The following is a 21,983-nucleotide window of genomic DNA, read 5'->3' as shown; positions in this document are numbered from 1 at the left end:
ACCAGTCACAATGGAAATAAATGAACTAAAATTGGTGTTTCAGAAATTAGACCTAATTGGTAGACAAAATAATGAACAGAAGGGCTATTCCATCTATCACTCCCTTTCCGGATCCTTAAAAAAAAAAAGAAGAAAAAAAAGAGACTTTGTGAGGAACTCTGGCTACTGCAGCAAACTTCACCATCGTGGCTGCCACCCCCACCATCTCCTGAGACCCCTGGCCTTCATCATCCTGATCCCAACCAAGAAATGTTCTGTCCAGACTGGGACAGAGAAAGGGACTCAGATGATTTTTCCATCTCTACCAGCTGCAGCTGAATCCCACGCACCACCTGGGATGTGAGATTTTCTCTCTCTCTTCCCCCACCCCCACAACATGTGTCCCTTTCCTTCCCCACCTGATTTCTTTTCTTTCCAAGTTCTCTCCTTTTGCCTTCTGTTTAATAAGAGTCTGGCTTAGCCAGCCAAGACTGCATACTCTGGTACACTATGTATTTCCAGCAGTAAGGTTGCAAGTGAAAGTCAATACCAGAGACAGAACTGTCATTTTTTATCTTTCTTGTTCTTTTCTCTCTCCTTTTGTGTGTGTTTGTCCTGTTTTGTCTTCTAGAAATGAGATTTTAAAAGCAGCAGCAGCAACAGTTCCAGCCCATCTCTACTAACTTCTTCTCTTTTCCCCAAAGGATAATTACCATCTTTAATATCACCCAAGAGACTGTCCAACAATTCTTTCCAGCTAAAGGGAAAGGGAACAAGGGATGTTGTTTTTCCCCTCTTTTCTGTATTTTTAATAAACGGTTGAAAGGATTTTTAATGCTGTTTACACCATGGTACTAAGCAGGCTGAGGTCTCTGTATATCAATCCTCAAACCTTTCTGAAACTGTGTAATGTTGGACATTAACTTGGGTTATGTTAACACCTTTGAATCTTTGGGCCCATATAGTCCAGCTGAATTAACAGACCACCACCCTGTATGGCCATTTAATCGAAACACTGGAATTTTCAACTTTGTCAGTAATTTTGTTCATTTATCTTCATTATGACTTCAACACTATTCTGAACTGAAGGCTAGTTTTGTATAACTAATGTTGGTGATGAATGATTATAATAATATATTTAAGAAGAATATCCATTAATATCTAAAGCAATATTCTGCTATCTAAAAATAAATCCCTTGATGGAAAATTTTGTCTTAGCTAATTAATAATTCAGTGTTTTGTAATTATTGTTCTAGACACTCAGACTCCATCATGTAGTAGTAAGTACCTTTACACTGCCACACCCTTCAGGCTGAGAGACTGATTCTGACAGCAGCAATCCATTGCTAATTAACTCAGAAATCCTTTAAGTCCTAGCAATTTCAAAAGAGGAATTCATTTTCCTCTTTATTTAGCAATACCAATGTAAATAATTTGCACACGTGTGTTATAAATTGTGGATCAAACATTTGCTAATTGAAAATAAACGGCCAACTCCTTCCACAGCTTCTATACTCCTGGCCCAAGTCACGGGAGAAGTGCCTGTGGTTGGTGAATCCGCAAAGCTGCACATCCACCAGCCCCACCTCTTTCCCAAACCCAAAACTTTTGTGTGCTACAGTACAAGGCACATCCACAGAGCACAGCTCCATGGTACACAGGTGGTATATATTCCCCTGTAGAGAGGCTCACCAAACTGGTTCTGTTGTGTTAAAGGTCTTCCGCAGCACTTACTCTGTCCACAGGATGTGCCCCAAAAAAGTTTTATTGCATTGCCTCCTCCCCCCAAAATGGAACCTACCTTGTCCAATATTTCTTTGACCAATACTGAAAAGGCAGCTTCAATATTTATGTTATCTGTAGCACTGGTTTCAAAAAAAGGTATACCATATTCCCATGCAAGCTGAAAAACAAATAAAGGTAAGGGAATGACACATATCCATATGTACAATACTATTTATAAAACCAAAATATTTGATAAAGCAACTTTTCAATACAAGTAAACTTAGACTGAATTAATAATAAATAATAAAGCATGTATTTGTAACTTTAGTGAATGCGATTTCATAGAATAATTTCATATGCATCCTCAATTTACTAATTTCAGGAACTCTTAAAACATACTAATACGTTTTGCACGTGCAGTGATGCTTTTTCTGACGTGTCTTCATACACAAATTAAAAGATAAAAGGGTAATGGGCCTCTTCTAATTGTTCATTGATATGGAGAATGGATTATATACAACAAGTGTGTTTGAATGAAACTTTTTAAAATATAGAGAAGGAAGATTTGGACTGCAAAATGTATAGTTTCAAATCTGGCAAAAATCTATAGATATGAAAATGAGGATGTAAAAATGAACCCAGTTCTAGATTATAGAAATTAATGATCCAATATAAAGATAGACACTACAGTCTAAATGGTAATACAATTCCGAAAAGGATAACATTGAGGTTAATGGATAATATGTTTATGTCTTGTGGAATTTTTTAAAAATTATTTTTGTCTGTATTTGCAGCATAGGGATATGGGGCCTGATCTAAATCCCACCGGATCAGACACACGGAGCATAAATTGAACAGAGCTGGGTTATATGAAGCATCCGAACTTCGTATATCCCTAATTTTGGGGATCCAGTTAGTGTATTGCATAATCTCAGTTCTCTCCCATTTTAAAGATTCATTTTTAAATTAATTTTCATAAAAAAATCAATAAAAATACAAAAAGGTAAATGACTTACAGCTTTTATGTTAACAAATATAGCACAATTCACAGGCTATACAATACAATTTTACAATTATGCAGCTTTACAACTTGTCAAAGCTACAAAACCAGACAAAACACAATCAGACAATATTACACAGGCATAACATGTTAGGGTGGAGGTAACAATAATAATAAAAAAGATACAAATAGGAAAAAGGGAAGCTGGGTATGGGGGAAGTGGCAGCCATTGAGAGGGTAAAAGTGGAGAGGTCAGGTGGAATGGAAGTCTGGAATTATTTGAGCTCTCTCAGCATTCTTTATCCAAATGTATCAAGAAACGGGGTCCAAATTTCTTCAAATTCATATAACTGCTCTCTACATCGAAAACCTATCCTTTCTTTTGCTGCTAACTCAGACAGGTCTGAATATTACTGCTTTATTCTGGGCATAACCCTACTCCTCCATTTTTTTAAATTAATGCACTTGGTAATTATTGTGGCCCTCAAGAACCAAAGTCTTTGTGGTGGAGTTAAATCCAGCGCAGGAGGTATATAACCTAGGAAATAATTTTCAGCTCAGGTTTGATTGCTGAGGCCAAGCACTATTCTCACTCATGTGCATACCTTTTTCCATAGCTGCCTGACTGATGGACAGTCCCATAGAATATGCATCAGGTTTCCTCCTTCTTTATTACAGCGCCAACAAATATCAAAAGACAAGGCCTCCACAAATTGCACAACTTCTGTGACTCACAAAACATTCTGAATAGAATCTTTTGTTGTATCAGGCATGGCCTGAAATCCAGAGGAGCATTTTTAAGAGTCTGTAATATGCACTGCCAGTGGTGGTCTTTTAAGGGTTGTGCTGGGCATATGGGCTTGGCAGGCTACAACCAATTTGAGATCTGTGATATGATAAAAATATAATAGTAATTTTGTCGGTCTGGGAGCCTGACACCCCCACTTGGCTCAGGGAGCTGGAGTTTTTCAAGTGATTATAGCTTTCTTTTTTTAAAACACAAGTTTTTAGCATTTTCCATCAGGAAGCAACCCTGCAACATATAAACCAGTTACAGAACCATAGTTTTTCTTTAAAATCATCAACTATTTACAGTCCTCTTCTATAACCATGCTCCTAAGTTTTATAATACAAGTGCTAGGGTCCCTGCAGGCTCCCAGCCATTCCCATCACTTGCAGCAAAGCCAGTGCCTACTTCAAGTTGCCAGGGCAGCCTCTCCCCAAAGGGAGGTGTAGCTCATAGAAGAAGAAGAGCTGCAAACAGTTGGTCCATGGAGGGCAGAAGAAGAGAGAATCTAACTTCCTTCCACCTCAACAGCGGGAAGTCCTTTAGGGAGAAAAGAAATAAAACGTAATAAAGAGGAAAGGGTCGTAGGTCCTCAAACTAGAAGCAAAAGCCCCACTTGGAGGTAGGAAAAGGATGAAACCATGAAGGGGAGAGGGGGAAAGGAACCATTATGGGGAAGAATTTCAGAGGGATGAGAAAAAGATGTGAAGAACCATGGTGGGACAACAGAATACAAAGAGACACAAGAAGGGGTGTAAAGGGACAGAGAGACATTTTAATATTGGAGAGAGAAAGATGGTGAGTGTCAGAGTGTAGCAGTCCCTGCTGTCCAAGCATGGTGCTACAGGCACTCCCAGTCTCAGTTTCCTAACCCAGAGATGAGTCTCCTCAGCTCTCTGCACACCAGTCAGTGCTGTGATGTGGCTCAGCCCTCCAGTCAAGTCACAAACAACCTTAAACCCTTCCAGGAAAACAAAACAAAAACTAAAAAGTCCCAACAAACAAAAGTGTCATTCTGCCCTTCCGGGGCTTCTCCTTAGCCCTTCCTATGAGCCCTGTTCCCAGCCCCTGGGCTTTCTGGCTCTGGTATAGAGCACACAGTCCCCAGGCTGGCTCCCCTGGAGTAATATTCTTAGCCCATGCTGGGCTCTATTTCTTGCATCCTTCCTTGCTCTGGTACAGAGCACTTTGTTTCCCTGGAATACCCAGCTCCTGCAGACCCTGGCTCAGGGACTTCCACAGGAATCTGCCCACTCCCCATGGCTCCACACTCCACACATCTCTCTCAGTCTTCTTATGAGGCCTTAGTGTCTGTTAAACTATTACCTAACCCCCTAGTTCCACCCTCTCGGGCTGGGAAGTAGCTAATTAATTATGCCTAGGGTAGGACTGGCCCCACTCCTCTTCAAGAGGCCAGTCACCTTGTGGCAGTGAGTAATAGAGAATGGGACAAGTAGTAACAAGATAAGACAAAATAAGAGGAAAGGGGATGCTCCTTTCCATGGAGAGAAAAGGAACAGATAATATGAGACTACATAGCGAACATTTATGTGGAAAAAATGGTATGGAGATAGATGGAATGAGTTGGAGATGTGAGAAAAGAAAAATAAATGGTTAAAAAAATGAAAGAAGGAAAAGGCAGTGTAGTTTTTAGGTTACTGAATTTTATTTAACTTATTTATGCTCCTTTGTTCCAGTGCGTTTCCCTGACACATGTCCTCTATTCCTGTTAGTGTGAGGAAAAGAGAATTCACAGCTATCTTGAGGACCTAGGCTTGCTGGTTATGCTGGTTTATACAGTTGGAAATTTGGAGAAGACGACAAAGGGCTGGATCATTTCCTTCCACTGGAGGGAGCCAATGGGGGATTGGAGTGGAATCTCTGCAAGGACAGTGCAGTCAAAGAGTCTATTCCCTCTCCCTTCCATGCAGTAAAGGGAGGTCCATGTGCAGACTTCCCTTCTATGCATGGAACTGAGGGACAGGATCCCACTCACAGAGAACAATGAAGTTTACAGTGTACACAAAATCCTGTGAGGCTCGGAGTATGCCTACACTGCAATTAAAAACCTGTGGCTGACCCGTGCCAGCTGACTTGGGCTCCTGGAGCTCAGGCTAAGGGGCTGTTTTACTGTGGTGTAGACGTTCGGGCTCAAACTGGACACTGGGCTCTAGGATCCTGCAAAGTGGGAGCTCGGGCTGCAGCTCTAGTCCCAGAGCTCGGGCTGCAGCCTGAGCCTGAACGTCTACACCACAATTAAGCAGCCGCTTAGCCCGAGCCCCTTAGCCCAAATCAGCTGGCACGGGCCAGCCACAGGTGTCTAATTGCAGTGTACCAATACCTTTAATAGCTCCCAGACCTTAAGCTCATTTGGAAGCTTCTCCATTGGAAAAAAAATGTCAACTGTTGGCCATTATGTATGCTTTTCAACCAGTTCTAGTTACACCTCAGATTACATTCCTTTTAAAAATAAACAAACAAAATAAATTATGTTTTGGGGTGCAGGAAGCAAAAATGCTAATCTGCTCACCCTCCCCCAAAATTCAAAAGTCAGACTTGACAATGCCAGAAGGCATTAGGCTGTATGTTGTGCTTGGATTGGTGTAAAAAGTTATGGTTAATGTGTTATAAGGATATTGAAGACAATAAAAAAAAAACAATTTAGAGCAGTGGTTCTCAAGCTTTCCAGACTATTGTACCCCTTTCAAGAGTCTGATTTGTGTTGCGTATCCCGAGTTTCATCTCACTTAAAAATGATTTGCTTACAAAATCAGACATAAAAATCCAGAAGTGTCAAAGCACACCATTTCTGAAAAATTGCTTACTGCCTCATTTTTACCATATACTTATAAAATCAATTGACTGGAATGTAAATATTGTACTTACATTTCAGTGTGATACTTGAGCCTGTTTTTCACTTGTGAACCTCGTCATTCAGCGGCTGCTGGCCAGGCACCCAGCTCTGAAGTCAACGCCACCACCAGCACCCGCACAGAAGTAAGGGTGGCATGGTATGGCATTGCCACCTATACTCTGCGCTGCTGCTGCTGCTGCTGCTGGCGCTTTCGTCTTCAGAGCTGCCGAAGAGTGGTGGCTGCTGGCTGGGGAGTTCATATTGTTTATGGTGCGGGACGACTATTTTTTTAATCCTGCTCCCGTCCTGCAATACCCACTCGCACTCGCTCCCACATTGTTTGCTGAATTTTTATTCTGCTCCTGTTATTATGGCAGTGGGTTCTGCAGGACCTGCAGGATCCCCGTCCCGCTGCAGGGCTCTAGAGCCTGTTGTAAAACTAGGAAAATATCTAGATGAGCTGTTGTTCCTCCTGGAAACCTCTACATTCCCCTGGTTGATTTAGGGGCAAGATTTTATTTACTCTTGAGAAAGAGAGATAATGTTACTAGTTTTGCTTCTTAAAAAGGTAAAATTTCTGTCAAAATGAATGACCACCAAAAAAAAAACCCTTACTTGTAATATAAACTACTTCATACTATCAAGATTAATGTCATCTTCCGAGTGGTAGAAGTGAGAGAATTACAAAGTCAAATGGTTTTATAAGAAATTCTCTCAATGAAATTGGGTTTTTCTACTATAAAATGGGATAATGTGTCCAGAATTTTGAGGTACCTTCACGAAGAGCCAACATACAGGAGAATCTTGCAGGAGCCATAAATCCTCCCTGCGGGATTCTGCAAAGGAATAATTCTTGTGGCTTGCAGTTCTGAGTGTAGTATAAAAGAGATGAATCTGAATCACTCATTGGCAGAGTTGGTATTCTAAGATTTTCTTTTCATTTCTTTTTAAAATTGGAGTGAGTGGACAGTGTTAGCTATTTCCTTGGTTATGGAACCTTTCACCAACTGACTCATTCAGGATTCTCTAGAGCTTTGAAATCATATTAGAAAAAGAAACACTTAGTATAACTAAAGAGTGCTTCAAAACACAGGAGAAATCTAGGGAGCAGACTGGCTGGAGAAGAGGTAATGATTTGTTAAAAAAATGTGTTAAAAGAAATATATGGTTGCAGGGTTAAGCATTCAGAAGTCAGAAAATACCATATTTAACAGTCTGTGAAACCTTAACACTGCCCCCTTGTGTATATGCATTATAATAGACTCCAGTTACATGATCACTGTTTAAAAATGGTATGTAAATACACACACACACACACACACACACCCCCCATCTCGTACTACTCTGTGCAGGCTAGACAAAGTCCATGAAAATCTTCAAATTCAAGGTATATAATGAATAAGGGAATTGTGCACTTTAAAAGATACAGCTTGCAATACTGTTCACAGGGTGACATTATTTATTATTATTACTTTAGAATTTCATAATCTGAAAAAATTGGTTAAATGCTAACAAAACACCCTGTCTCATATCAGGTGCTCACCCTGCCTGATGGAGTGTCCACCTTATGAATGAGATAAAGGCTGATTACAAACCTTATGGATGCATACAATTTTCAGTAGCAAAAGCCAGTGTATGCTGAGAGTTATAGCCACAATATCAGGATGTGCCTCCCTGATCTCTCAGTGGGTGCTGAGAGAGAGTAATTTGCTACGGCTCTTTAAAAGGTACAGCATACTTCTCCCCATGTGCCCTCCCCACCCCTCCCAGCTCCACTATTCTCACTCTCTTTCTAGCTAGTTGTACCCAGAGGTTATAAAATAAATGATTATGCAATCTTAACTACACCCAAGGACTTGTGTACTTTGAAGCATAGCCCTTTGGTTTCTGAGGCACACCAGTACATCAATATGGACATTTTGAGGCAGCTCCATTTAAATTAAAAAATACACGTTTTGTTTATCTAAGTGTGAAAGCAAATAAAGCAATCAGTACAGTAGTCCCTGTATTATTAATTTTGATATTCAACACATTTTACATAGTTCTCACATTTTCAGTTTTCCACGTGCTTCCAGATTTGTATGTTTGCACACTGCAGAAATGGTTAGGGAGAAGCTGCAGGTATTGGAAGCTGGGGCTTTGGGCATCTAAGAACAAAGCCGGTCCAAAAAATGCTATTTATATTTCATGAAAATTTTCTAAAAAACCATCAAAATGTTCATGTTTGAAATTTTTCTCAGAATCTGTTCAGTTTTTTGATGAAAGAAAACATTGTTGGTTTTTCTCCCCACTAGAAACGTAAGATGAAAATAAAAAATGGAAGAAAAAGATGAGAAAAATAAAATTACCCCCCATTCTCATTTTTTGAAAACCCCAAATGTTTTGTTTTTTCATTAAAAAAAGCCCCAGAAATTCAACAAAACAAAAATTTTCCATGAAAATTCTCATTTTGGTCAAAAGGCCATATTTTTCTGGATCAGCTCTACCTAAGAAGGCATGGAAGGTGATCTGGTAATGTGGGATAAGTACTTTACCGGGATATGTCTGAGAAAATGTTCAGCAGCAAAAAGGTTAACAATGCTGAAATTCAAAACTCTCTGGCCATATCCTCAGCTAACATAAATCTGCGTAGGTCCATGGACTTCAGTGGAACTTTGTCCTGTTACACTACCAGAGGATCTGGCACATCTTCCTTACAATTCAGGTGACCAGATAGCAACTGTGAAAAAAATGGGACGGGGGTGGGGGGTAATAGAGGCCTATATAAGAAAAGTCCCAAAAAACAGGACTGTCCCTATTAAAACAGGACATCTGGGCACTCTATTTATAATTCATTGTTAAAATCAATTGATATGAATGGAACAGCTAGTACATGTCTTAGGGTTATTGCTGCAGGCTGTCTGCACAGTCAGGAAGACATTTCCATTCACATTTTCCCAGAGATTAGGACTAGAAATAACTTTAAAAACTGCAGAAAACTTAGATTTGGAAGCAAAATTCAACATGCAGCAAATTCCATGGCCACAGAATAAACATACTGCTGATTATAGCTGGAGTGCTATTTATTTACAAATTAGAACCTTCCTCAGTCCAACTCCCAAACGAGCAAAGAACAATGGAACCCCAAATAGGAGATAAAACCACAACAATAAAAAGAGAATTCAGTCCCACTGTGAAGGATACCAAGGATAAGCTACAGTGAACAAACTGCATCTTGCTCTCTCAAGACAGTGGGTCACAAACTTGACCGCTTATGTAGGCAGCGCTGTATACTCAATGAGAGAGAGTAGCATGTTAAGTGGATGCCTGTGATATATGTAAACAGCAGCAGGGGGTGCCAGAGAGATTCCCTGGTCTATTGCAAGGGCACTACCAAATTCATGGTCCATTTTGGTCAATTTCATGGTCATGGGATTTTTTAAATTGTAAATTTCATAATTTCAGCTATTTATATCTGAAATTTCACAGTGTTGTAATTGTAGGGGTCCTGACCCATAAAAGAGTTGTGTGTGTGTGGGGGGGGGTTTGCAAGGTTATTTTATGGGGGGTTGCAGTACTGCAACCCTTACTTCTGCGCTGCTGCTGGCAGTGGTGCTGCCCTCAGAGCTGGGCAACTGGAGAGTGGAGGCTGCTGTCCTGAAGCCCAGCTCTGCAGGCAGAGCCACTGCCAGCAGCAGCGCAAAAGTAAGAATGACATGACCCTGTCAGCAATGCCACTCTCTGGCTGCCCAGCTCTGAAGACAGCAGTGCAGAAGTAAGGGTGGCATGGTATGGTATTGCCACTCTTACTTCTGCATTGCTGCTGGTGAGGCACCGTTATCAGAGCTGGGTGCCCAGCCACCAGCCGCCACCCTCCAGCCACCCAGCTCTGTAGGCAGCGCAGAAGTAAGGGTGGCGTGGCCCCCCCTAAAATAACCTTGCAAACCCCTCCCCCCACAACTCCTTTTAGGTCAGGACCCCCAATTTGAGAAATGCTGGTCTACCCCATGAAACCTGGATAGTATAGGGTAAAGCACACAAATGACCAGATTTCATGGTGAGAGACCAGATTTCACGGTCTGTGATGCGTTTTTCATAGCAGTGGCTCTCAACCTTTTCAGATTACTGTGCCCTTTTCAGGAGTCTGATTTGTCTTGCATACCCCCAAGTTTCCTCTCACTTCAGATCTACTTGTTTACAAAAATCAAACAGAAAAATATAGTAAGTGTCACGAGCACACTGTTACTGAAAAAGTTTGCTTACTTTCTCATTTTTACCATCCAATTATAAAATCAATTGGAATACAAATATTGTACTGACATTTCAGTGTATAGTATATAGAGCAGTATATACAAGTCATTGTCTGTATGAAATTTTAGTTTGTACTGACTTCGCTAGTGCTTTTTATGCAGCCTGTTGTAAAACTGGGCATATATGTGGATGAGTTGATGTACCCTCGAAAAGACCTTTGCGTACCCAAATTTGCAGTCGCTGGGCCTATTTTTCCTCTCACTGATTGATACTAAGTGATATTGTTAAGGAAGTGATATTTTTATTTCATAGACTCAAAGGGGTCCAACTCCAGACTTTCTGTTGCTTGTAATCTTGTGAACAAGACAATGAAAATCATGCCTTAAAGACAGCAATGCAAGAGTCATAGATACTGTTGATGAAGATTACTGATATATTATGTTTTAGAAAAATGCTGTGGAATGAAATAAGTACTGTATTTTAACATCCCACTTAAAAACAATAACCTGAAAATGCAGACTCCAAAATATTTTTAAAGTTTAACTCTGAAATAAAAGAGTTTTAAAGTGTTATGCTAGAAAGTATACAATAAAAATGTTTTAAAGTTAACCTTCTATAGTAAAAGCTGTTCTAAAGATAGCAACTAGTAAAGTTATTTGCCATATTCTGCTCATATATTAAAGAAGTATTCTTTTGCAGCAATTCATAACAAAATATTTGGACTCAGGAACATTTTAGTTTTTAAGGTCAGAGTTCACATTCAAATGCCAAAATACTCTGCAGGGCTAGGAGAAAACACTAGTGATCTATGCCTACCTTTTCTCCTCTATGCTTTGGAATTACACGTTCAGTCTCCTTATCACACTTGTTACCCAACAGTACTATATCCACCTCGTCATCTGCTTTCTAATGACAAAAGAAGAGAAAAAATATTAATATGTATCATGAAGTTTAAAAAACAAAATACACACCCCTTTTTTCATTCTAACCTTCAGCATTTTATTTCTTTGAAATATCTTTGCCCTGACCTTTTCAAGGATAAATAGAGACGCTACCTAGAGAGCTACAAGGATCCCACTGACTGGGACAGGACATCATAATGTAGAGTAATGCAGAGTGGCAGAATGTGAGCATGTGATGGAGTAGAGTATAATTTGCTGATCCTTTGAAAAGATACAAGGTATATAGCCTGCAACTTCTGATGAATGCTTGATGCTGATGATTTGGGAGGCAGGAAATGCCCCCAACTCCCAGACCAAGTCCGGACACCTCTTGTTTAGGGAAAGCCCCTGGCGGGCTGGGCCAGTTTGTTTACCCGCCGTGTCCACAGGTCTGGCCGATCGCAGCTCCCATTGGCGGCATCCCAAGTTTGGGAAACACTGCCTTAGAGGAATGTGATGCATGGGCTGGCACATTAGTTAGGTCTACCTTCTAGCACTCGTGTGTACTATGGAAAGAGCTGTCATATTGCCTGAGCGCATGGGGTGAAACGAGGCACCTGATACCCTCTCTACCGTCCATTCTTGAACATCAGATGGTAGCACTGTGCCCAAAATGTCCAACCTCACCATGATAAAAGTTAGATTATTCCAAAACCTTCTAAGAAAAGCAACTATAATCTCATCCTACTGTTACTGAGGTAAATAGCAAGACCTCATCACCCACAAAAGGAGCAAGATCAAGCCTACTATCCTTTGTCTACAGTCAGTTTTCCTGCTAATCCAACAAAGTTACATACTTTGATACCTTATATTATCATTATTTTAGGCCAGGGCTTCATAACTGTGCATGTCTGAAACAGTGAAAAGGGAAGTGAGAAGTTCAGCAACAGAACCTGGAACTTGCCAACTGTCACGTGTTCTGAAATAAGTAATATTTATAGACATGTAAAACCACTTTTTGTGGCTTGAATGAAGAGAATTGATGGCTTCAGTCCAGCTCCTAGTTCACCGGCATCCAGATTACAAAACATCACCATCATAACTGCAACTGAGTAAAATGCTTGTCAGTATCAAAAGAGGCCAGGGAATGAATGGGCATGGAGAATGAGTTGCCCTTCCATCTCCAGAGGTGGCCAAGTAGGTCAAAATTAGGGAACTTTGCTTTGCTGCAGCCAATACGATTAACATATATAGATAAACAGAAACACTTCAGTCTATTGTAGACCCATCACTCCTGAGACCTTCGACAAACTCTAAGGACTAGTCTACACTAGAATCGCTATAGCAGCGCAGCTGTACCGATGTAGCTGTGCCGCTGTAGCGCTGCTAGTGCAGACACTCTATGCTGATGGGAGAGAGCTCTGCCATCGGCATAATTACTCCACCTCCCAGATCTTTCCTGCCGACATAGCACTGTCCACAATGGTGCTTAGGGTGGTGTAACTTACATTGCTCAGAGGGGTGGCTTTCTCAGATCTCTGTGCAACTTAAGTTATATCGAAGTGAGTGCTAGTGTGTACAAGTCCAAAAAGGAATATAGACCCAACCCCTTCCTCTCTCTCACACACACACCCTTCAGAGAAATGCAAAAAAGAATGTTTATTCATTAAAAGATCATAGAATCATTATTTTTAGTCTACTTGCACTTTTTACAACGAAGTTGCTTCATTTGAAAAGTATGGCATGAGGCACAATTATTTATTACGAGGGTACACCATTTCATTTTTTTAATCCACTCTCATTTTAGAGTCAGCTAATCTCATTTCATAACTGCAGATGTTCAAGATAATGTTGTATTAAAATGAAGTAAGCTCATCATAAGAGTACAAAGTACAGATCTAAAATAATGAATCAATCTAATCTGGATTAATAGACCAAAATGCTGGCTGTTTCAGAATGCACTGGAGCTTTACTCATTAAGGTCAATGGTTCTTCTACATAAAATTACACACATCAGTCCCTAAAACAGGATATAATAAATAGACAATTTAAACACATCACATAATCAACTTATTGTATTTGAGAGATTTTATGTATCAAAATTTTTTAATGACATTTGACTTTACTTTGAAGTAAAAGGTCAAAAGGAAATATTAATACTTACTGTGTAAAATATGGTAGTCATGATTTAAATGCATTAATTTCTGTACATACAAAAAGTATAAATATTCTTGCCATAGGAATGTTCTTTCAAAACAGCTTCAAATCGTAAGTAACAACTAAAAAGGCTTAAGACAATGGCTTTCAGAAATCTATTATTTCTATAATTATAATTTAATAATAAGTTTACATTTTTATAGCATCTTTCTATCAAGGATCTCAAAGTGCTTTGCAAATATTATAGCTGTTTTTTGAAGTCTGAAAAAGCTGATAGTCACTGGCCACACTTTCATTTTGGGAAACTAAATGTTAAGCTGAATTTCTACCTTCCTTTTTTTTTTTTTTTAAAGTTAGTTATATAGATGATAGTTTTGGAAATGAAAATCACTTACGAATTGCTAAGGCTGAAATCTGACTCTGTAGCCAGATCCTTAGCTGGTGAAAAATCAGCATCAGTAGTGCTATGCTGATTTACTCCTGCACAGACTATGGCCCTCTGATTTTTCCTAAAATTCAGGATATTCATGGCCTTTCCAACAGTTACCCAGGAATATCCCTTTGGACTGAAAAACCCATAGCCAAAAGTCCCTAACTTTTGGGAGATGAGGTTGGGGTTAAGAGAGGGAGGGAAATGGACCCCTAACTAATTAGCAGCTGTGACTGTGCTACTGCCGAAGTGGCCACTGATGAAGCTACTGCAGCCACAAGCAGGGCTGGGCAGGAAGTGGTTTGTGCACTCTGAAAATTGTTTTTTTGAAAATTTGAAAATGTTTCCCACCCCAAATCAGGACCATGAAAAATGTTAATGAACCAAACAAAAAATTCAGTTTGGGTCAATCGAAAGAAGTTACTTACCCTGTGAAATAACAGTGGTTCTTCAAGATGTGTGTCCCTACAAGTGCTCCACTCTAGGTGAGCTAGAGCTCTCCTGTGACTTTGAATGGAGATTTCTTATAGCAGTGTCTGTTTCGCCCGTGCATGAGTTTTAGTCAGTCTCCTGCCCCATGCCGTTGTTATATAGCACAGCGTGGGCAAACCATGGTAGAGTTCTTTCTCTACTACGAAGCTCTATGGCAAAGAACTCCAAAGAGAGGGGAAGGAGCTCAGATAGTGAAGCACCCATAGGGACACACATCTCGAAGAACCACAGTTTCTGCACAGGGTAACCATTTCTTTTTCATCAAGTAGTGTCCCTACGGGTGCCCCACTCTAGGTGACTACCAAACAGTACTCTCTAAGGCAGAGGGGGCTTCAGAGTCGAGTCCTGTATGGAGGAAAGTACAGCTGAGCCAAATACAGTAGTAGAGGCGGAATCATGTATTATCACATAGTGTTTGGTGAATGAATGTACAGATGCCCAAGTAGCGGCTTTATAAGATTTCGATAATCAGAATGTTCTTGAGGAAGGCAGTAAAAGATGCGATGGATCTTGTAGAATCAGTGCGTAAATCCGAAAGTGGCTGAATATTGCAAGACTGGTGACAAGAGTTAATGCAGCCTGATAGCCACTTAGAAAGCCTATGTCTAGAGACAGCTGATCCTTTTGACCTATCTGATAGTGAGACAAATAACTTGTGGATCTTTCTGAAGGGCTTTGTTCTGTCTACTAGATAGAAGGCCAGGGCTCTCCTGACATCCCGGGTGTGCAGCAGTGCCTCCTGGCAATATGGATGCAGTTTGGGGTGGAAGATAGGCAGGTGAATGGGATGATTGAGATGGAATTCAGAAGAAACCTTAGCTAAGAATTTGGGGTGTGGCCACAGTATGACTTTGTCTTTAAAGAACACCCGTGAAGGGGGAGTATGCCATCAGGGCCCCTATTTCTCCAACCCATCGTGCCGATGAGATGGCTATCAGGAATGCCATCTTCATTGACAAATATAGCAGTGAGCAGATCGCCCTTCAAATCTCTGGCTATCTTGTGAGGCATTTAAGGACCAGGTTGAGGTCCCATACTGAAGTAGGTTGGACTGGTGAATAGAGGTTTCCCAGCCCTCTGAGAAATCTCATTGTAGTCAGGTGGGCAAAAATGGAATAACCCGGAAAGCCGTGACGGCTGCCAGGTGGACCCTTATGGAGCTCATCGATAGACCAGAGGTTTTCAGAGTTAGGGTGTATTCCAGTATATACTAAAGTGATGTGGTCATTGGTGAAATCTGTCTGCAGCCACGCCAGCTGGCAAACTGTGTCCATTTTTGAGACTATGTGTACCAAATAGACTGTTTCTTGTTGTGTAATAGTTCTCTTTTTACATCTCCTGAGCAGGCTGTCTCTGATCCTGAGAGCCATCAACCAACCATACTTTGAGATGAAGAACTGTGCGTTTGGGATGAAAAATCTTCCCACCCTCCTGGGAGAGAAGATGGAGAACTGTGTGAAGAGTTATTGGACAGCAAAAAGCCAGCAGTAACTGGTAAGAAAGACATGTTTGTTTGGGCCAGGTCCAGAACTATTAGGATGACTCTGGCTGTGTCTTCCTTTATTTTGAGCACAACTTTGGCTATCAGGGGAGTTGCTGGGAATGCATACAGTAGGGCTGACGACCACTGAAGGTGAAAAACATCCCCTAGGGACTGGTGATCCAATCCACCCCTCAAGGAGGGTGGTTGCATTTCTTGTTTGACTCTGTGGTGAACAAGTCTACCTGAGGGGTGCCTCATTAACAAAATATGTGGAGGTCTACTTTCCCAATTGTGGTCTTGGGAGAAGTGTCTGCTGAGTGCATCTGCAGTCATGCTCTGAACCCCTGGGAGATAGACTGCTGTGTTGGAGATCTGGTTGCATATGCACCAATTACAAAGCCTGACAGCCTTGATGCAAAGGGAGTGGGATCCTGTGCCTCTTTGGCGATTGATGTACAACATGAATAACATATTGTCTGTTATCATCTTTAGGTGTTTGCCCCTGATTAGCAGTAGGAATTGGAGACGGGCATATCTGACCACTCTGAGTTCCAAGAGCTTGATGTCTAGCATCCAGGAGGTTGACGTCCACTTGCCCTGGATTGTGTAAGTGCCTAGATGAGCTCCTCACCCTAGCAGAGAGGTGTTCATCATTATGATGACAGTTGGGGGAAATAGGACTCTTGTGCACACATTGTGATGGTCTTTCCACCAGTTGAGGGATTGTTTTACAGAGGTAGGTACGTAAAGAAGCAGATTTAAATTGTGTCTGGTTGGTGAACAGACAATTCTGAGCCACCCTTTGGAGGTAGCATATTCGAAGTCTGGCATATTCTGTAATGAAGGTGGTGGCTGCCATGTGTTGCAGTAATTGAACACAGTTCTTGACTGTGATTTGGGGGCTGAGCTGAATTGTTTGCTATATTGGAAAGAGACACAAATCTGTGTAGCAGAAGTTAGGTGCTTGCTGTTACTGAATCAAAATGTGTCCTTATGAATTCTAAGTTTTGCACAGGGATCAAGGTGGATTTTTGTATGTTCAATTGCAGGCCCAATTCGAAGAAGAGATCTATGGCTTCAGAAGTTTCTCGAGACATCAGTTCCAAGGAGTGGCCTTTCAGCAACCAGTCGTCCAGGCAAGGGAATACTAAGATACCTTTCCTGCGGAGCTGTGCAGTTACTACCAATTTGACCTTCAAGAAGACCATTAGGGTGTATGACAGGCAAAAGGGAAGCATTTGGTATTGAAAATAGTCATGACCAACCATGAAACATAGGAATTGTTTGTGGGATGAGTGGACAGCGATGTGGAGCTATGCATCTTGAAGGTCGAGGGCTGAGAACCAGTCCCCTTGTTCTAATGATGGAATTATCGCTGTAAGTGTCACCATTTTGAATTCTGTGCCTTCACACAGGTGTGGAGTTGTCTCAGGTCTAGGATGGGTCTCTAACCTCCACTCTTTATTGGTACCAGGAAGTATCTTGAATAAAACCCCTTTCCTCTGTGCTGCATGGGGACTGGTTCTATAGCTCCCAAATGTAAGAGTGTCTATTTCTGGACAAAGCATGCTCTTGTGAGAGGGGACCCTGAAGAGGGATGGAAAAGGGGGGGTTCGTTGGTGGGAGTGAAGTAAAGTGGATCGTGTAGTTTGTGGAGATGATCTCCAAAGCCCATTTGTCTGTAGTGATCGACTCCCAGGTTCACCTGAAGTGGTGAAAGCAGTCGCCGAAGAGAGGAAGCCTGGTGAATAGGTGCAGCTGAAAAGGATGAGGATGGCAATTCAGGCCCTTAACCAACCTGTCAAAATTGCTGCTTGGAGGTGGACGGATGCGAGGCAGGAGGCTGAGAAGAGGCCAGTTTCTTTCTCTGAGATCTCTGCCTCTTTTGGTGTGACTCATAGGCTCTCTGGGAGGTAAAGGAACTGGACATGGCGGGCTCTCTGAGACCTGCTGAGTTTTCTCTTCTAGGTGGGTGTTGTGACAAAGTTCCTCCTCTACCTTGGTGGGTTCTGCGCTTATTGGTGGGTTCGCGCGCCTAAGAGATTCATGGCAGCCCTCAGTTTGGCCACTTTTGTGGGTCAAATCTGCTGTTTTACTCAGATAATCTCATCACCAGCTAGCGTGGGGAAAAGGAAGGAGAACAATCCAAACAGTCTCTGCTGATCCACCATGTGGATCGGGGAACAGCCCAGAGACCTTCCCCTCTGGTGGAACCCACAGTCCAGGTCAACTCCTCCTATGGACTGTAGCTGTCTAGAGTGCCTCCTGGAACAGCTGCGCGACAGCTACAACTCCCTGAGCTACTTCCCCATGGCCTCCTCCCAACACCTTTATCCTCACCACAGGACCTTTCTCCTGGTGTCCGATAATGCTTGTACTCCTCAGTCCTCCAGCAGTACACCTTCTCACTCTCAGCTCCTAGTGCCTCTTGCTCCCAGCTCCTCGCATGCACACCACAAACTGAAGTGAGGTCCTTTTTAAACTCAGGTGCTTTGATTAGCCGGTCTGTCCTAATTGATTTAGCAGTTTCTTCTTAATTGGCTCCAGGTGTCCTAATTAACCTGCCTGCCTTAACTGGTTCCAGCAACTTCCTGCTTGTTCTGGAACTTCCCCTGTTACTTTACCCAGGGAAAAGGGATCTACTTTATCTGGGACTAATATATCTGCCTTCTAACACTCTCCTGTAGCCATCTGGCCTGACCCTGTCACATAATATAAATACCAAGAGAACGCAAGGTAGCGCTAGAGGCCTTCAATGTTCACAGAGACTCATCCATGCTATTTGCGAACAACTTAGACCCATCAAAACCAAAGTCCTCTACTGTACTCTGAACCTCTTTTGGGAATTTAGCAAGTTGGAGGCAGGAAACTCTTCTAATTACGACCAACGTAGCAATTGAACAGGAGGCAGTAGCAGCAGTGTCAAGGGAGGCTTTCGGGTTGTCCTGGCAAATAGCTGACCCTCTACAATAATTGCCTGGAATGGTTCCCTGTGTTCTGTCAGCAAAAGGTTCATGAAAGACATCCGCTTAATATAATTCATCTGGTTGTACTTTGCTATCAATGCCTGATAATTGGGAATTCTAAACTGTAGGGAGGCTGAGGAATAAGACTTCCTCCCCAGTAGATCCAGACACTTCTGGTCTCTGTCACAACGCATGGTTATAGCATGGTGCTGCCTACAATGTTCATTCACTGCGTCAACTACCAAGAAGTTAGGTGAGGGATGGGAAAATAAAAATTCTGAGTCCTTTGTGAGGGTGTAATGCTTCTTATCCACTCTTTTGCATATGGACAGAATAGATGTTGCAGTGTGCCAGATGATCTTCAGTGGGTCCAGCAGAGCTTTATTAGCAGGCAGGGCTATGGAGGCTGATGACAGTGAGTGGAGGATGCTGAGTAGCTTAAGATAAGGCTCTGTCACCTCCTTGAGGGGAATCTGTAGGGAGTCTGAGAGTCTCTAGACTAGGTCCTGGAACTGTTTAAAATCATCCCCCAGGGATAGAGAAGGAGGCGTGACTGCTTCATCCTGAGGGGAAGAGGAGATATTAGTCATAGGAGACATCCCTTCAACAACTCTAGTCTCCTGTAGGTGATAAAGGCTGCTCCTCTCTATGGCGGGTGACACTTGACACTCTGGAAAACTGTTGGTGATAAGTTGCCCAGGGGTTCCAACATGGCTAGGGAGGAGGTGCATAAGACATAGGAGGCGGCACCCAAGGACGTTTATCTGAGTGAGGCGTTGGTGGTAATCATGGGCTGCAAACAAACAGTTGCAGCTTCAACGGAGGCTTCTGGGAAGGGACTGTCGTAGGAGTGAGGAGGAGAACCCTGAACTGACACGTAAGAGACCGAGGCGAGGTCTTCATCAGAATCCTCTTCCTCAAGTTCACTCAGGAATGGTGGAGTGCCTGGTACCGGGCAAAGTTCAGGCGATCTGGATGTTCTCGGTACTGACAGCAACTTGGAGCTGAGTAGCAGAGAATCGGGTTTCTCAAATACAGCCAGGTCCTGGGGAAATTGGAACTCCTGCGGTGCCATGAGGGTTATCAGTATGTAGGCTTTGGGCACTCGGAGGGAAGCACAGTCACTGACGGTACCAAAGCTCTTGTGCGCTCCAAGGGAAGCACGGTCAGTACCCAAGTGGGCTTTCTTGGTACAGAGTAAGAGCTCTTCTTGCCACCCCAGTCTGATAACAGTACCAATGGTCTCTCCAGGCTCATGGCTTTGCCGCCTTGAGGTCTAGCTGTGCCCTTGGCACCTGAGGAACCAGCAGCCTCAGAAGTACCTGACTGAAGAGCTGGTGAAGCTCAAGATACCAATGACCTCAATGTTTTAGAGGGAGGTTCTCTATCTGGCAAGCCACAGACACATTCTTTCAAGGACAACTGTCAGAGCTCCATCTCAGGCTGAGGCAGTTGAGAAGGAACTGATGGTGGTCTCTCCACACAATGCTGTATAACAACAGCCTGGGGCACAAGACTGACTAACATGGATGTGCAGGCTAAACGGACACTGCTATGAGAAATCTCCAATCAAAGGCGCAGAGAGGCGTTCATACACCTAGAGTGGAGCACCTGTTTGGACACTACTTGAACATTTCATTTAGATTTTGAACTTTTTTTCTTTTTTAAAACCTTTTAAAAAACTTTTCTTTAATCTAAATTTACTAAAAATTCAAAATCAAAGTTGTTTTGACTCTAAGAAGTGAAAAAGTCACAACAATTTCAGAACTTTTTTTTAATCCAAGCATAATTCAAGTCAGGAGATTCATTGAAACCAACCCTGGTTTGAGAACAGTTTCAGTTTCAGCAAATCGGCATTTTTTGGCAAGAAAAAGGTTTGTTGAAAAATCCTCAAACAACTCTACCCACAATTTCCTTAGGAGCCAGCTCATCAGTTCCACCGTCATTACAAATAACCACAAGGGACCAGAAGCTCAGTAAAACAAATCAGGGTGGTCTAGGAGACAAGACTATGCACCAAAGTAAGCATTTTACAGAGAGATTACATCACAGGGGTGTTGGGACAATTAGGCTATGTTTACAATATAAGCTAATGGTGTGATTGCCCTGCTCGTGTACACATACTCACACTAGCTCTCATTGTGCTAGCACAGGTATAGATAGCAGACTAGCCATGATGCCACTAGTAACGGCAGCGGAGGCATGGCTGAGCTGTGCCAAATACAAACTTGCCTGAAACCAGGGGCATGTGCTTGGCATGGATCAGCCATGCCTCTACTGCTGGTGCCTGTGTTACCACAGCTACACTGCTATTTATACTCGGGCTAGCTCTATGAGAACTAGCACAAGTATGTGTGCACGAGCAGGGGAATCATACCCCTAGCTGTTTATAAGAGCTGTACACATGCTAAAACTAACTAATGCACACAACCTTTTAGTGGAGCAGGGTCGAATAGCTGCATTACTTCCAAGTTATTTCAAGAACTTCCCCTTAAATTAGATTGACTTATGCGGTAGTGTAGACCTGCCCTTAGGTGCCAAACTCCATGAGAAAGGTGGCATCTTCTACTGACTAGATTAGGTGGGTCCCTCCCTTTATATTCTGGCTTTTGTGGATCCTAGTCCTAGGAGCCTCTCTCTCTCATTCGTTATACCTATTATGTTCCATATTCTGTTAGGTGCAGGGTCATTCTTCTGGTGTAAATTAGTGTAGCCTAAATGCAGATGTAATTTGGGACACCTGCTAACGACCCCAAGGGACTACTGCAAAAATCTAAGATCACTACGGCTTGGGGAAGCTCTGACCACAGCCTTTTCTCCAAGTCATTTTCTTTACAATGACTGCAGAGAAGGTGGATGTCATAGGAGCCATTATGACAACTCTTATGCCACCACAGAATCCCCCTAAACTGAGATCATCTTTCATGGTTGCTTATGCTGTTTTCAGAGCCACTTTCTGACACTAGCCTGATACAAAGCAATCCTAACACAGGAGAGTC

General features: G+C 42.2%; 1 protein-coding gene across 4 annotated transcripts in view; it reads right to left on the bottom strand.

Annotated features, from left to right (window-relative positions):
- Positions 1 to 21,983, bottom strand: part of LOC123362506 (ras-related protein Rab-10-like) — a 52,262-nt gene that overhangs the window by 10,145 nt on the left and 20,134 nt on the right. For 2 of the 4 annotated variants that reach the window (XM_045002857.1, XM_045002858.1), the window contains exons 4-5: positions 11,392 to 11,481; positions 1,781 to 1,882 (exon numbers count right to left, since the gene is read on the bottom strand). In XM_045002857.1, coding sequence (XP_044858792.1) covers positions 1,781 to 1,882; positions 11,392 to 11,481 — 192 coding nt within the window. Of the gene's footprint in view, positions 1 to 1,780; positions 1,883 to 3,877; positions 4,032 to 11,391; positions 11,482 to 21,983 lie in introns of all 4 variants that reach the window. The other 2 variants (XR_006576461.1, XR_006576462.1) reach the window with 2 other exon arrangements.

This window comes from Mauremys mutica, chromosome 2 (genome assembly GCF_020497125.1).
Source record: "Mauremys mutica isolate MM-2020 ecotype Southern chromosome 2, ASM2049712v1, whole genome shotgun sequence".
NCBI lineage: Eukaryota > Metazoa > Chordata > Testudines > Geoemydidae > Mauremys > Mauremys mutica.
This window is presented reverse-complemented; position numbering and strand designations above follow the sequence as displayed.